Source organism: Eupeodes corollae, chromosome 1 (assembly GCF_945859685.1).
Source record: "Eupeodes corollae chromosome 1, idEupCoro1.1, whole genome shotgun sequence".
NCBI classification, from domain to species: Eukaryota; Metazoa; Arthropoda; class Insecta; order Diptera; family Syrphidae; genus Eupeodes; species Eupeodes corollae.
This window is the reverse complement of record NC_079147.1, coordinates 525,785-543,532: the sequence shown is the minus strand read 5'-3', so window position 1 is coordinate 543,532 and position 17,748 is coordinate 525,785. Positions and strand designations below refer to the sequence as shown.

Genomic DNA, 17,748 nt, shown 5'->3' with positions numbered 1-17,748 from the left:
ATAATAATGGGTCGGAACATTTAGCAGTGAACCCTGATCATAGTCAATGTACTGTGAAACTCGGTTCTAACAAACACCCCTAGCCCGAATCTATTAGCTTATTTTTGTTTGCTTTTTCAATTTATAAATGTTATTTGGGTTGTTTTTAGATTTAAACTTAATCAACACAATTTGAAATGTATATGAATTATATGTACGCAGACATGAAGCCTTAGAATTAAATGACAAATTGAATAATTGTAACATTTATTATGGATCTTCTTTAAATAAATATATAAATAACTTAATTAACATAATTATCAAATGAATAAAAAAACATCATATGAAGGGCTTACATATTATTCAATTACTGACAGTCAATAATAATATTTTGAGGTAAAATTTTATAAAGAATGGAATACAAATCATTTAATTCTATTCTCCACGTTCATCGTTTATCGCCTTGCAGTTTAAATTGAATCAGTATCACAATGTATGTAGTAATAGCTAGAACAATCTTTAAACAAAAGGGGAGTATAGCTTTAAAATAATAATTGCAACGAAAAATACTTACTTCACCAAAACATTGTAAATTAATGTTAAAATATCCACCACAGGAAAATTCTAATTTTTGATGCGTAAGCTGCAGTGAGTATTCCCTTAAACAAAGTTTCAATAGGATATCTGTTTCGTTGGGCTTAAAATCGTGAATATTTCGCACTATTTTTCCATACTAAAATCAAATACAAATACAAGTTTTAGATACATTTCTGAACAACCTAGTATTTTTGATTAATGAACTAAATTATGGCTTTTACTGTAATAAAAAAAGCAGGAGCTCTATGCCCAGATTCTGTAAAAAGCAAAATTAAAGCGATCGTTCGTTTTTTTAAAACGAAATCAGTTCCGCGAAAAAGATTAGTTCGGTTTTTGAGTGACATGAAACAAATTAATAATTAGATGAAATAGTGTCCCTTGTTTCGTGAAAAAGAACAAACGACTACTTTGAAATTATTTACATGCCTGTTTCAAAGGCAAAGCTTAGTTTCTGAAATAACGATTCAACTGCAAAGCACTTGTTTCATTTTATGTATCATAATTATTGTAGGCACCAAAAATAGCAAATAGAAATTATTTACATGCCTGTTTCAAAGGCAAAGCTTAGTTTCTGAAATAACGATTCAACTGCAAAGCACTTGTTTCATTTTATGTATCATAATTATTGTAGGCACCAAAAATAGCCAAAATTGTCGATTTCGGTTTGGTGCTTTAACCTTATATATTCTCTCTTAAGTTAAATCTCTTAACTTACATACTTCGCTACGTAAAATATTTTAAGCCGTACATTATTATTATGTCGGGATTTGAATGTTTATATTCCTTTAATTTAGAAATATTCCGATAATTAAGAAAACATTGCGAAACCATTTTTTTAGCAGAACTTATTAAGTCCTATGTTGGCGTATGCCAATAGGGTGGAGTGAATGAAATTAATCAGTTTTTTTTTTTAATTTTCGAGTTTTCAAAACAATTCCATTTCTTTTTTTTTGTTTTAAAAAATTATTCAACAATGGATGTTTTTCACGTAACTTATTTAAGTTTTGAAATACTATATTCAAAATTTCAAAACATGTAGACAAAATTAGAAACACTTTTGACTTCCTTTTTTTCTTTTTTTACCCCTCTGTTTAGGACTGTGATAGTTTAATCAATGTATAGTTTTCTTATTCTGATTGGTTATAATTTAATGCATCAAAAATTGTAGCTCGTATGGTTCTGGTTACATCTCCTGGCTTTTGCTTACCGTTTCAATACATACATCACATAAATAACAAGGTACAAGTATATCCAAAAGTAGAAAGGCAATTCTACACATCCGTGCTGAAAATAATAAATTTGATGATTTTTTAAAATTGTTTAGAATTAAAAATTAATAAGTAAGGATGAGTTTTCTTCCAAGCAAATTATTTACAACGTATGTATACATTGTTTATTTAACAACAAGTTGATGTGTTACATCAACACAAGTTCATGTGATCAAATAAATAATAAATTTGAAGCAATAGTTTCCGAGGAAATGACGGTTCTACTATCAGAATAAAGTAATACTATACTTTTTATAACTTAAATACTTCGTTTTTTTAAAGCTTACTACAATTAGAAGAAAATCGTCGCATATCTATGCTGTAAGATTCTTTGTGATGAACTTATTTGTCAATATAAGAATAGGTTCTTTAGTTTTAACCGAACTTAATTGCTGAACTATGAATTAAAGTTTAAAGTAGTAATACTTACATATATTTACAAAAACACTTTCTTCATTAAACTTAACATACACCCAATATATTATGTTCGTTATAGTTACTCCATTCCAAACAAATTGACAAAGAATTGTCAGTGAGAAGTAATCAGTGAATTCATTAACAGTTTTCCATATTTTGGCTTGAATATTTTTGATGACAACAATCCTCCTTTGCAAAATCAATCTTTCGGTGAAAAAATTGACGCTTCGGCTGTTGTTTGAAAATTTTTCCTGCAACTCATCCATGCAAATAAACAATTCGCTAAGCAACTCGTTGAACACTTGTACCAAAACACAAAACTCAACGCTTTTACATCGGATTGCCATTTCCGAGAAGACGCTTATTATCCACTGATAGACTGGAATCACATCTGATATGTACGAGTACACTGTCATTAAAGGAGTCGTAAGTATCGTTATAAGCATAAGGCCTGAAACACAGAGCAATTGCCGTTTGAATGTTATTCGTGAGCAGAATTGATGCATTTTATTGGAGTTGGATATGTGTAATGAATGCTGTTCGATTTCTATTACATTAAACAGAATTCGCTTCAGCTCATTGTATTTGAAAAACACAATCCCTTGCATTATGGAATGTATTATTGTAAGCGTTATAAACTGAGCAAACATTAGACCGTGTGTAAGATAATCATTGTTTGAACTGTTGTGTATTGAAACGTATCTACAACGCTCGTAGGCAGCAAAGAGTGTAACTGCTGTGAGAAGAATTTTGTAAATATAGACAGCGGCTGCAAATAAAACACAATTTAACGCTGCTTCTGTAGCCATCGGAAAAGGAGCTATTCCACAGATGCAAAAAATGAGTTGGTACGGCCTTGTAGCGTCCAATAGATATAGAAATTTCTTAACCATTTTATGAATTTCACTACAATGCAATGATTGTATGTTTTCAGAAGGTTTTAGAGCTGGGCTAAGTTATTCACAAATTAATTTTCAAATACTTTGAAGAAGTATAGGTACCTTTATTTGCTCAAGAATATAATTTATTGATTAATTTAATATTAACGATTCATTCTATGATAATATGTATTTATTTGATACAAAATGATAGTTTGAATAATTTCTAGAAATATATCAAGAAAAAGTATAGACTGTGCAATAAGTACTTAGCAGATTAGTTCTGTTTTTTATACAACTTGGTAGGTGACTAATTATATAGCAAATAGCAATGATTTTATTTCTCTGTTTAGTTGCAGTTAATTAAATGGTTCCACTTCTGACTTGATCCTTTCGAGTTAAATTCAAGAAATAATATAAAGGTATATTGATTATGATGATTTCCTTGAGAAAGAAAGTAAATTCTAATAATCTTTGGAACTATGGAAATTGCATTTTTAACTTCCCATAGGAAGTTATTGTAATGGGTCTAATTTGTCAAATTGAAAATTTTGACATTTCTCGACGTTTCAAGGTCCCTAGAGCGAAATAAAAGATTTTTAGAAAGATGTCTGTGCGTGCGTGTGTACGTACGTTCGTACGTCCGTACGTTCGCGACGTTTCGTCCTCCATAGCTCAAGAACCAGAAGAGATATCAACTTCAAATAAATTTTGTTATACAGATAATAAGGCAGAAAAATGCAGAAAGGGCTCTCAAGAAAATTGCGTGGGTGGTTTTTTACCATAGCAGTTTGAAAAAAAGGTGAACATTTTGGTTAACCCTAAATATCTTACGAACCAAAAACGCTAGAGACTTGAATTAAATTTTATATAATATATTGTAACGTGATACCAAACAGGTATATTTTTTGAAAAAAATCAATATAACGGTTTTTTTATAAATCAATAAAACTGAAAAAAAAAATGTGTCACCTCCAAAATTTTACGACTGAAATATGATTTCATCTCTAAAACAATTTTGTGCAACGAAAAATAATGTTTTTGACATCTGATAAAATTTTGAGAAAAATCGAATTGCAAGTTTTTTTTAATAAAAAATAAAAATCTAAAAAAAACATAACTCAAAGTTGGTAAAAATTGAATATCGATTCAAATATCTTTTCAAAAACTTGAAATTTAGGCTTCATTTTTCGACTCAAATATCTTTTCAAAACTTTGAGATATTGGCTTTAATTTACTTTTATCTTTCAAAAATTTGAATTTGAAAAAAATCGAATTGACAGTTTTTTTACAAAAAATTAAAAACCGAAAAAAACTAACAAAAGTTTGCAGAAAGGGCTCTCAAGAAAATTGCGTGGGTGGTTTTTTACCATAGCAGTTTGAAAAAAAGGTGAACATTTTGGTTAACCCTAAATATCTTACGAACCAAAAACGCTAGAGACTTGAATTAAATTTTATATAATATATTGTAACGTGATACCAAACAGGTATATTTTTTGAAAAAAATCAATATAACGGTTTTTTTATAAATCAATAAAACTGAAAAAAAAAATGTGTCACCTCCAAAATTTTACGACTGAAATATGATTTCATCTCTAAAACAATTTTGTGCAACGAAAAATAATGTTTTTGACATCTGATAAAATTTTGAGAAAAATCGAATTGCAAGTTTTTTTTAATAAAAAATAAAAATCTAAAAAAAACATAACTCAAAGTTGGTAAAAATTGAATATCGATTCAAATATCTTTTCAAAAACTTGAAATTTAGGCTTCATTTTTCGACTCAAATATCTTTTCAAAACTTTGAGATATTGGCTTTAATTTACTTTTATCTTTCAAAAATTTGAATTTGAAAAAAATCGAATTGACAGTTTTTTTTACAAAAAATTAAAAACCGAAAAAAACTAACAAAAGTTGTTAAAAAATGATTTTCGACTCAAATATCTTTTAAAAACTTTAAGATAATAGCTTCTTGCTAATTTTTTCTTATAAGAAATATTGTTTTCAACATTAGGACAAATATTGAGAAAAATAGAATTGACAGTTTTTTTTACAAAAAATAAAAACCTAAAAGAAAATGTATAAAAGTTTTTAAAAATTGATTTTCGACTCAAATATTTCTTCAAAAATTTTAAATATTGGCTTCAAATTTATTTTATTGCACAGAAAATATCGTTTTGGATATTTAGTTATTTTTATATACAAATCCAACAGTCCGTTTGTTTATAAAATATAAAATCTACAAAAAATAGCACGCAAATTTGGTAAAAATTGAACTTTTAAGCAAGACAAATCGACAGACGGGATGGGAAGTTATTAGTGTGGGTCGCATCCCAGCCTCTTTTTTTAAATTAATTTCACTTCACAATTTTGGTCGAAACAAACAAAAATTAATAAATTTGTCAAGATTTAGAATTAAAGAAATGGTAACTATGTTGTAAAACTTGTTTCTTAATTTCATTTTTCCTTAAATGATTTACCTATCTTGCATTATAAAATGGCTTATAGAAGGTATAGTTTGTTTTGGGAATAAGTTCTTCTTTTTATTCAACTTAATTACTAGTGCCTTAAACTGTTAAATCTACTGTCAACTAGGGACTCCAATTCAAACATTATTCTATGGCTTGCAAGCAAATCGCTGTTTCCTTTATACAAATTATTTACCCCATTTTGGTTTGGAAGCGTGATGGTTAGTGCGTAGGATTTTCAAGCTAGAGGAATTGGCTGCCTATGTGACCTAAAATTTCTTTTTTCACGGGTACTGCGTTCTGCGTGGTTATTGACAAAACCTCCAAGAGCAATTCTTGTGATGATAATTGAATTCTCAAAATTTATGTTTGGATTCGGAAAAATAAGATGTGATAATATAATGAGAACAAAATTATTGTTGGCGTTCAAGTCAATGCAAAGTGTCCTTTCATTCTTTAACAAAAAATAAAGGAGAACAACTTTTCTTGAATTCAATTAAGGTATTCTTTCGCATATATTTATTTATTTTTTAAAATATACTATTAATAACTAATTGATAAGAGGATTTAGACCTACTAAAGTCTTTCGCACATTATTTATTTTGTGTAAAGAACATTCAAAATTCAACTTCGGGAATAATAGCTAAAATAGAACCAGCATAATTAATTCTTGAAATTTTATGATTGGGATCGACGCAGTTAAAGAGTGTGCGAGTGAATGGAAGTGTAAGAGTTATCATACTCGAATATTTACACAATATAAACTTTATGAAACATAGTTTTAAGGTAATTTTATGTCTATTAAAATCAAAATCAACACTATAGTAAAATTCTAAGAAAAGTTATGGCCTTTTTATGAAGTAATGATGTTTTTAGTACAGGAGGTAAAATAGTATCGACAAAAACTTAAACATAATAGTAAGTTAATGAAACTTGGCGTACGTGTTAACTTTTTCCTATGAAAAACGAATCAAAAGAGTACAAACAAATATACTAACAATATTATATGAAAGTGTTTTTGCAATATGAAAAGCTGTTGATACCATGATTAGTCTAATAAAATGATATAGAGACAAAATTGGTATCCGTTGATCTTAAACAACAAGCCGCTGTATATAATTTTAAAAGCAACTTAAACAAAAGTAAACTTTTTTAGATTTAAGACTTTTTAAGTTAATTAAACCACTTAGAGCTTTTCATGAGGGCAAGGGTACGATTTCAAATACTTTCTTTTTTATTTGACGCATTTTTATAGTATTTAGTCCAAACGGCACAACAGTGTTCCGAAATCGGTCTAACGAATCTAACAAAAAGATATTTTAATATAAAAGGACATTTAAAGTAGTTTAAATTTCTCATCAAAAATCCCAGCTTTGACTTATGATGATACAAAACAAAGAAGTTCACTTTATATTTTTGGCTTTAACGTCACTCCTGAAATTAAATCCTTGCTACGGCCGGCCGGCCCCCGACAATTTGATTACAATTTATAAAAGGCAAATGTCGATTATATCCTAAAGATTGGCTGTTAGGCCCTGTTCTGTACTCCACATGTACCAAAATCGAAAACTGGTTTATTTAATGCCACTTCATCATATTTTAATATTTTGCTTCGTGTGCAGCTACCCTGCCAGTTGGTTATCCGAAATTTTAATATTCCTCTCTTTCAAATTGGGAATTTGAATGGTGCTCCAAAATTTTCCCTGGGCTACCTTAATTTAAATATATGTATACATACATTTTATAAGACCATTTGAACGCACACTCACAAACATTTTTTTTCCATGGAAAAGTCCTACCTTTTTAATTAAAACATACAAATGGTAAGTAAATCAAGAAGAGCAACTAGTAGTGCCAGCTAGGAGCCAGAACCCAGAAGCCAGATCATTTCATTAAAAAAACATATAGGTATTAAAACAATGAGAATTATCGTCTCACATCCAGATATGTAATTAAAATTGTTCAAAGTCCTGAATCATATCCTGTAAAATATTTTTTTATATCTACACGCGAACGTACAACCTCCATTGAGTTTCAGTTGAATATTGTTGTTGTTTTGTGAGCAGGTGAGGCATTGATATTATTAGTAGCATCAGGTTTATCTGGGAAATTTTTGTCAACAACAAAGGGATAATTTTTTGCCTTTTGTTTCTATCTAACGAACAAGCGTTAGTTATTTTGAGTAGTTGTTGTTGTTGGTGTCCTGGAAATTCGAAGCAATGTTTGCGGCAACATGTACCATGAGTGCATGGGCATTGAAAGAATTGCAATTGTTTCCTGTTTGGCAGGGACAGAAGCCAACGCCACGCCGCCGCGGCTAAACTAGTGATAGCGATAGTAAGTAAGCCAACTGTGACCAGCAAACGGCACGTAAACAAAACCATTAAAAAAAACATCTAAACGCAAGCGAACCAAGCGCATCTGGTAGAATATTGTACGAGTAGGTGAAATGCCTGCTATGAATGTTATATTTGTAAATATGTACCTATGTTAGCATATATTTAGCTATTGACCTAGAGCTTAGGCTATGCTCGATACAAATATTGTTAGCAGCGGATTTAAACAAGAATCCAATAGGCGATAGCGAAATTCTACTTATGCAGATGTACAAACGTAATTATTATGTGCAGTGCTTTTGCTGTTTGCTTATGCAGGTAATTATGGCCTACACCGATTGAATGGGACATAAGGCCAGAACTTGAGTTTTGGCAAACCGCACATAGGGCATAAAGCGCCTTCGCGCCGCCGGCCGGAAATAAGCACGAAAAATCGTTGATATGTAATAAGCAAGCCCTATGAATTTAGACAGAACTAAAAATATTTGATCTTGCACTCTTAACATACACTTATTATGGGAACCTATATAATGTCCGATAAATAATGTTGTTACATACATATATTTTGGTTTTCAATTAGTTCATTTCTTATAATTTTTATCCCTAAAACTAACCAATTTTAACTTGTTTGTTCTTCATCACTCCAAAGAAAAATATATGCTAGACACCTAAGCAATCTTGAACTTAGCCCTTAAACCCTTCCCTTAACTACGCGCATATTTGCCTCCAAAAGCCCGCCACCGTCTTTTTGTATACATTTTACCAGACCGCTTACGTTTTAATGTTAAGGCTCAGTGAGTGTTAATTCCACCACTGTAAATGAGGGTTGATACTACCCTTGTATATTCCCCATTATAATTGTTTTGTTGGTATAAAAACTCATTGTACCTACTTCCATTTAGTTGAGTCGAACGAATGAAATAAAATCGATACCGTAACTAGGAGCAGAGTCCAAACAGCAACAATAGGTTGCTAACCAGGACTTAACCTAGTGCAAAACAATAATTAATGTACATGACATTGTCGTTTCTTTAGGAATGTCCTACAATTTAGTTTGTTCATTTCTACGTTTAGTTGTACTTATAAAATATCAGAAATAAATAACGTTTCCCAATAAGTAAGAAAGTAAAAAATCTGAATCTTCTTACCAACTGTGCCAGGCATACAATTCTCAAAAAATAAACAAACAAAAATAATACAAGGACCACAAAAAAAAAAACAAAAATTCAACGAGGATGCATCCTCAATCAGAAGTGGAAAATTATAAGTTACAAGTGGAGCTGCTCCAGGAAAAACTACATCGAAGGTAGGAGCGATATAAAATATAACTTACCTTCTTTTTGGTCTTGATATTATTTGATCCTACACGAAATACTTCAAAGGAGACTAACCATCTTAAAATGTTGACAAAAATCATATTAATTTCTTTTCTTTTTTCTTGTGGCTCTGTACGTTCCGTGCGCTGGATATTTTTGTTTGTGTTCTTCTTATGTAAAAAGTGAGGATAATCGTCAGGAGCTGGAGGAAAAACTGGAGCAGATAATGAAAAAGCGAAACGAGCAGTAAGTTATTTTGTGCCTTGCTTTGTTTTGCTTTATGCAAAGTGGGGGAACATGGTAGATTTTCCATAATAATTCCATTCTATTTTTGTGTAAAGTGAGAGGACATTAAGGTCAAGAAGCCAGCTAAAGTATCAACAATTCTTGGATGAACAAAAAAAAAGAAATGAACGTAATCGGAAGCTGGTGGAAATGTTGGAGCGGATAGACCAGCAGGCAGCAGCATTATCAGCTAGAAGTGAACGACTTAAAATGATGAAGGTTAGTTGAAGCTATTCATACGTAGAAGTACAGTTTCGAAAAAATGCCATTTTATTACCAACTTTTTTGTTATCATGAAAAACTCATTTGAATTTATTTGATGAAGTAAGAAACTAATATCCTGAACGATGACGACGAAGACGACGACGCATTGCGACTATAACTTTTTATATCGTTGGTTGTTTTGATTATTATGGATATGCCTGTGTTTCTTTTATGGATTCCGAAAAGTTTGAAAATATTATATTGGCAAAGGCATATGACGTAATTTGCATATAAAGCAATTTAATATTATTTCTGCAGTGAAAAGAGTATAGCTATGGATGGCGGGACATAGCTTTAATATAAATTTTTGAAGATGTTTATCTCTAGGAGTCAGTACCTATTGTTTCAGAAATATTTTGAGCGAATGCAGCAACAATAATTCAAACTTTCTAAACAAACTTTATTCAAAATTTTCCAAAAAGATAAATAATTATATTTAAAATCCAAGTTGTAGTTTTGAAATTACATAGCTGTAACTCGTTTCTTTACTAGTTGAGATATGACTTTTACTTGCAATATAATGTACATTTTTTGTATGTATTAAGCTTTAAATGTAAAGACGTCTATTATGAAAACTTTGCGCATATTTCAGTAGGTTTCCGTTAATTAGGCTTTAGGTATATCAAAAAGTTGTTTAACCTTATAATTGCAATGATAAGTGAAAATTTGTTGCTTTTACTCGCTACATAAAGGAACTAAAATATGCCGAATCCGAACGGCTAATTTGAGAAAGCACTTTTTCATGACAAGAGTGACTCCTGGAGAATTTGTCAATTCCTCGCAAGAGGCAGTACCCGTGAATAAAACTTTAGGTGGCACAGGCAAGGATCGAACCCAAGACCTCTTGCATGACAGTTCAACGCACTTACCATCATGCCACGGGTACTACGACATAAAAGAACTACTTCTTAAAAAATTTTTGAACTCGAGGTTATTCTAATCGCACATGACTTTACGATAATAGATAAGTCGAAAAATGTGGGTCCCCTGATCCCGTCCGTCTGTCTGTCCTCGCCACGACAGCCCAATCTTCTGTCAAATGAGTTCTCGTTTTTTTTTTGTTTTCATTTGTTTACGACTTAAAACAAAAGCAGTCCCAAACTCAAATTTTCTCAAAATCGAAACAAAAATAAAACATTTTTGTATTGCTCTATATGAGCACTAGTGCCACCATAGAACCATTATTATGGTTTTAATTTTTCTTAAGAACTACTCTACCAATTTCAATATTTGATGATTGAAAATGTCATTGATTTTTTTTTTTGCATTTAAAAAAAAAATATTTAATTATTTTTCATTTTTTCCAATTTCGATTTCTCCAAAAATTATCCAATTTTTTTAACGAAACTGCAATGTAAAACGTATATTTAAAAAAAATATATATTTTTAAGAAAAACCTGAAACATTTTATGTGTACGAAATTAATTCTAAAGATTTTCGAAAAACATGTGTAAATTTTTTTTTATTAATTAAATGAGATTTAAATTTTTGAAAGAAACATATTTTACAGGTATAAGTTTAATTTTTTAAATGCAAGGACTTTTTGTAAACAGAGTTTTGCATACATGTGGGCCTAATTTTATTTCACTGCAACAGAATCAATTTCAAACTAATTATTTAAACATCTATTTACACATAGGATGTACCACCGACCTCTGCATTGAAGAAAATCATTGATTCCTGAGATCATTTGATATCGAACAATTTTTGAGATATTTTTTTTCGTTTTCGCTTCCTTTTCAAGTGATAATGGTTTTGGAATCAAATGGATGTAACTTTCAGAAATGTTTACCGATTAATTTTAATTTGTTTTTTGATCTTAACAAAAAATGTTTTACAAATACAAAGACTTATTTGTAAATATTTGACCTTTTAGTTTGCATTATGTATTATTTTTTAAAAAGAAATATTATTGAGTATTATTTGTTTCTTTGTTATATAGCCCAATTCATTTTCTTATTTAAACTTTAAATGCTCTTAACAAGAAATAAATAATTTTAGAGTATATTGTTCAAAATTGATTTAAACATTTTTTGAATAAATAAAAATTTTGTAATTGAATTTTTTTAAACTATTTATTTTAATAATTTTAAATGCAAATTTTAGCTTTGCTTCTATTTTATATTACAGCTTCAATATGAATTATATTTTTCAAAACTTGTACAATCGTGTGCAATGAAAACACTCCAAAGCATTCCTGCGGTTTCACTCCGTTCGATTGAGAGGCCATCTAATATAGGAACGGCATTAAGACCTGATGAAAAATCTATTACGAAAGAGGATTTTCAAATGTTTTCTTCGTCGTCAATCAACAACACTCCTCATTTAAAAAGAATTCCATTACCTGTGGTTGTACCAATCCCAAATGAACAAAACCTATATCAACCAGGCTGGACGGTTGGCTGTACACCTCCAGGAGTCCTAATAGCGCTTCCGAACACTGCAACTCTTCCCTCTTCATCACTTAGCACTGAAAATAAGAAAATCCAACCCAACTACTATTTTGATTACTCTCATTTTCCTATTGGATACCTTCAGGAGGGTACATCAATTCCCCCAATGCAATATAACGTGGTCCAATCGTCCTACTTGAAACAACCAGATTACCAGCAAACACCATCAGTAGAAAGACATACCAAACAATTGTTCGCATCTGATGATGGCATTAAACAATCCAGGCCACATTTTGAGTTTACATTTGGAACCCCCTCATTTCTTCCACCTTCTGATGTTAAAGCTAATGAAACAATTCCAAATAGAACGCAATCCGACAAACTGATTTCTGAACAGCCAGTATGTGGCAATAAACCTGAACCTAAGAAACACGATGATTTAGAGCACAAAGAAAACGAAGAAAACAGTCAGGAGTTCCAGAACTTTAAGCAAACTGGAAAACCAATGTTCAATAAGAATTTGCCAGCTTCCTATCAAAGTTTTAAGGTTGATAAATTACCTAACATTAAACCGAATAACTCCTTCCAAGAGGAACGAATTCAAGAAGGGAGGAGGATTGTACATGAAGGATACATACCTAATACCATTGATTTCCGTACTGACAACGACAACGACAGCAAGTACATCAACTATATAAAAGAAATGGAACAACCGTATGAGAAAAATCACCCCATTCCCATTAGCTCGGCTCCTCAAGAGCTCAGCATTGATAACATCACGACAACACTTCAAATACGAAAAACAGAAAAAATCGATGGAACGAATGTCAGAGACGATGAAAATATAAACGACGTGGATGAAAACGAAAAGAACACTTCATCGGCCTCCTCTGCTCCTTTGGATGGTAAATGTAGCATAGAAAGTATTGGTGATGAAGCCCTTACATTTATGAAGAAACCATTGGAATATAAGACGGAGAAACACATATCTAATACTTCTCCTGCCAGAAACATAGATCCCAGTAGGGATACGGAACAAATAACTTTATTTAATGGGACAAAAAATTCCCAAGATGAAAGCACTCGAGCAAGTAATAGAACCACTGCAATTATTGATGGTGATGTAGGTGAAAATAAAGAAAACACTAAAAATACACGCATGGATCCCAATACAAATCCCAGCACAGATATCTACCACCCTCCACCCTTTGACAAGAAAGAGAAAATGTCGATTGAAAATATTGAAACTGCCATTTACGGAGAGTTACTGACGAAACCTGAAAACTTCAGCTTTTCTGATGCTACCGTCTTATCATCAGATAACCTAATAGGAAATGGAGGAGACGATAAGGAAATTGAGCAAAATTCTCAGCAAACTGAGGGATATGGGTATACTAATTTGGAGCAGGACTCATATGAACAGGATCCGGTGATGGGGACAGGGCATCAGCAAGTGGAACCATATGCAACGGAAATTGAGCAAATTGAAGCAAAACCTAATTTAGAAGCAGAAAATAATCAGGGAAGTTATTCTTACAGTCACAATGTTGGATCAATAGAAGAACAACAGTTTGATGAACAGAACTATAATTATTCAGATCAAAGTGCAGTGCCACTCGGACTCGAAGAAGGTGCGTCCCAGCAATCTAATGTACAGGAATATGGTTATTCAGATCCAAATGCAGCAACACTGGGTGAAGTTGTGCCCCAGCAAGATTACCCTGGTACCGAGGATGGACAATATCTTCAACCTGATAACTATGCAGCAGACTATCAAAATTACGATGCTTCTCAATATCAAACTGAATACGACCAAAGTGACTATCCATACGATTACAGTCAGGAACAATACGATGGAACTAATCAATCCGGGTATGCACCAGAAGCTTACAACCAAGAATACCAGGGAGATCAGTACGCTGAACAATACGCCAATTATGAGGCAAATGCACAAAATGAAGCTGAAACTTATAATGAGGCTAACACAGAAGGATCATATCAACAAGTTAATCAAAAAGTTTCTGATAATGAAATTGAAGAAAGCTTTTCAACAGAGCAGGAAACTTCAAACATAGAAATAGATAATAATAAAGTTTTAGAGAGCGTCGGCCAAGAGTTACATGAGGAGCCAACAGAACCACAAGCAACATCAAACCCAGAGACCACGCAAATAAAAAGCCATCCTACTTCAATATTAGCCACAGAAAAAAATAGTGATATAGCAATAAAAAAGAAAAAAAAAGTCAATTTCGTTGATAGCGAAACGGACGAAAGTTCTTCCCAACAGAAGCAAGGAGGTCTTTCCAGCGAAAGTGACTTTGACTTTTCAAATAATTAAATACAACAAATACTTCTATAAGATAAAACAACAGGACGGGATGTATAAAAATGTAAGCTTTTGTACTATAAAACCGATTGTTTTTTCAGCAGTTCCTCAACTTTATGTTAAAAGTGATTTAGTTAATAAAATGTTATTCAAAAATAAGTATAATTCTGATATTTATTTACTCGTATGTACATATTTTTTTGTAGAGCTTGTGTATAGTATCGTATTTTGAAGGTAATTACAACAGCAGGGAATGATATGGGTTTTTCACAGGTTTCACATGATGTTTTTGTGACCTAAGTTGCACGGCCATGAATTCTTATTTTCTAATTTACATTTTTCTGGAATATCTGGATTGCTAATTGCAACATTTTTCTTTTTTTTTCTACTAAAAAGTTGAATTAAGTAATTATATACATATTTCTTCAATTAACTTTACAGTCTACAAATTATAAGCTATTTGTTTTGATTAAAAAATTGGTAGATTGGTAAATTGGAAAATGCACAACTTGCAATATGGCTGTTTGAAAGCTAAAAAATAAAAATAAGGTGCTAAAAAAGTATTTTGATCAAAAGTTTTTATTTCTTGGCAATTTGGAAAAATACTGATATATACTTTTTATGTCCTTTTCATTGTAAATCGTGGTTTTATCTTCTATTCTATTCGAAAAATCGAAAGTGGAGTTGCCCCCGTAACCCAACGGCTAAGTGCAAAAATTTTTCTTGTGGAGAAAAAGTATATATAATTTATTAAACAATTAAAAAATGTTATGAAAAATGGTACTGCACTTTCCTGTTAAAATTTTCTTTTTTTTACTATTAACAATATAACATTGTTATTATGTGTGAATATTGTTGGTAAGAATTGAGGGGATCCACAGTTTTAAGCCGAATCCGAACGGCTTATTTGAGAAAGCAATTTTCATGACAAGAATAACTCTTGGAGAATTTGTCAATTCCTCGCAACAGGCAGTACCTGTTAAAAAAAACTTTAGATGGCACTTTTAAAAATACCTAGTACATACAATTCCGACAAACTGTCAATTTTATTATATAGTTGGTAGCTTGTGATGAATGTGATACTATGCATACATGTTTGAAATATTTAGTTATTTACTAAACAGTTTAAACATTACTAAATCATGATAAAAAAGTAATGACGATGGCGGAATCAAGTTTTAGTTGTAGTTATCAGGCAATTCCGTAGGATAATAAACAACTTCATCTTGATTAATAACAATATCGGATGACTTAGACGAAAACAACCGTATATAGATACAATTTTGAATTGACGGTCGTGCTAGTTAGCTTAACTGTTGTCACCAATCTAAAGATTGTTTTGAAAATACACTTGTTCTTTGATCTTATTGTAAAAATACAAGCATTATAGCTGTTAATCTAAATGTCTACATATATTGCCACATTGAAGAGACAACGTTAAAGAGATGGTGGGTTTTTATTTTTAAATTTTCTTTTTTTTGCAAACCAACCAACTATAACGAACACAAAAATGCAAATATATCGAAATCGGTCAAACCGATTCTGATGTTTAACGATACTAACTCATAGCAATTGATTTTGAAATTTAAATAGGAATAATATTTACAATTAAACACTTCCACTGTTTTATTTAGTATCTGAATTTCGGGCAAATTTTGGAATAAAAGAAAAAAATGCTGTTTGGACTTTTAGAAAAAATACTTTTTGCAGACTAAAATCAATAGAAAGCCCTTTAAGTTCTTTGATTTAAGCACATGTGGGTTGAAATTAAAAAAACGATAAAGGACACCTTTGTTTCAAAAATAGAATAGAAATTACATTACATTACACTCCATCTTTAAAAAGGTTATTATAGGAACAAAGATGTAAGTTTCCGTATTTATAGGGTCAACTCCACTGAGGATAACCGAATAAGGCCAAACAAGCTAAAAAGACCTGCAACAGACATTTTGGTTGCATTAAATTTTTCCATGACCAGATATTACGACAAAAAACACTACAATGTGCCAAAATAAGTAAAAATGCCTGGTCATTTTTAAAAACGTGTGCAACTCTATACGTGTTCGTCGGTTTCTACGCTTATTTCAAATGACACTACTTTTGTAAGTTCGATTGATACAGCCAATTTGCAGCAGTATGGCTTTCGTAAGAATAGGTCCACTGGTGATCTCATAGTTTATCTCACTCTTTACATCGTTTTGATATTTCAAAGGCGTTTGATAGAGTTTGGTATCAAACTCTCTTATAGAAAATGCGTGCTTTTGGTATTGATGAGAGATTCTGTTAGGTTAGAAATTTCCTTTCGGATCGTTCCACTCGAATTGTATTGGACGGGTTCAACTCTGATATAAAAAATGCTGCTAAGTGTTTCGGTTTTCTCCGAAAATCATGCTATTTGTTTCCTCTTCTGATCTAGTTATAATTTACAAAGCTTTTAATTTTCCAAAACTCAAGTATAATTGGGCTGGTTCTCCAATAACGTACCTGAGCCTTTTGAATACAATTGAAAATAGAGCTTTGAAAATGTAGGTGATCGTTATTTCTGTGACATTTGCGCACCGGCACCGGTTTCTTTAGCAATGTGGTAGAATATGCAAAATCAGTAGAATCGTTCTATCGTTGGATTTAAATATTGAATACGCTTATCTAAAATAATATTCTGCGAATAAAATTAATACATCTACAAACATATAACATCTCCAAAAAGGCTTTTCTTCGAACTCAGGTAAGTAGAATGTGACAGTCATTTCTAAAATCGTTTCCGGACCGTGATTTAAGTAATATCGTTTAACTACAATTTGATGATTTATGCATATATTCCGGAACCCACACTTTTCTTACGAATTACATGTACCTCCTTACCTACAAAATTGTACATTAAATGAGAAATTTCGCTACATAAGGTATCCGTATCTTTAGAATTATACATATATGTATGTTTTTCTTACTAACAACACGTTTCTATCGAAAATCTAGAAAGTTGACAATCACGTTTTGAATACAAAAGTCAAAGGAGGATTCCTTCAGGAAAACAAAAACTTTCTCTACAAATGCAAATTTCCAAGAAAATTACCATATGGATTATCACTCTTGGATTATAGCTGTGATGAGCCCAAGCACAACCTTAACTTCTATATTATTATTTTTTCATCCCATTGAAAGGGGTTTATAAGGTCTTGGTAGGTATTTCGTGTGTTCGCAAAAGCAAATATCTAGCTTTT

General features: G+C 31.3%; 2 protein-coding genes across 2 annotated transcripts; one reads left to right on the top strand and one right to left on the bottom strand.

Annotated features, from left to right (window-relative positions):
- Positions 1-234: 234 nt before the first annotated feature.
- LOC129939809 (putative gustatory receptor 98b) lies at positions 235-3,255 on the bottom strand. Its single transcript, XM_056047969.1, has 4 exons — positions 2,275-3,255; positions 1,784-1,860; positions 554-712; positions 235-496 (listed from the first exon to the last, which is right to left on the bottom strand). Exons 1-4 carry the CDS (start codon positions 3,152-3,154, stop codon positions 428-430), a joined length of 1,185 nt encoding a protein of 394 aa, XP_055903944.1. The 5' UTR covers positions 3,155-3,255; the 3' UTR covers positions 235-427.
- Positions 3,256-8,946: 5,691 nt separating this feature from the next.
- On the top strand, positions 8,947-14,692 carry LOC129939807 (uncharacterized). Its single transcript, XM_056047966.1, has 4 exons — positions 8,947-9,249; positions 9,443-9,505; positions 9,601-9,763; positions 11,939-14,692. The coding sequence occupies exons 1-4, from the start codon at positions 9,179-9,181 to the stop codon at positions 14,537-14,539; spliced, it is 2,898 nt and encodes a 965-aa protein (XP_055903941.1). The 5' UTR covers positions 8,947-9,178; the 3' UTR covers positions 14,540-14,692.
- The last annotated feature ends 3,056 nt before the right edge of the window (positions 14,693-17,748 follow it).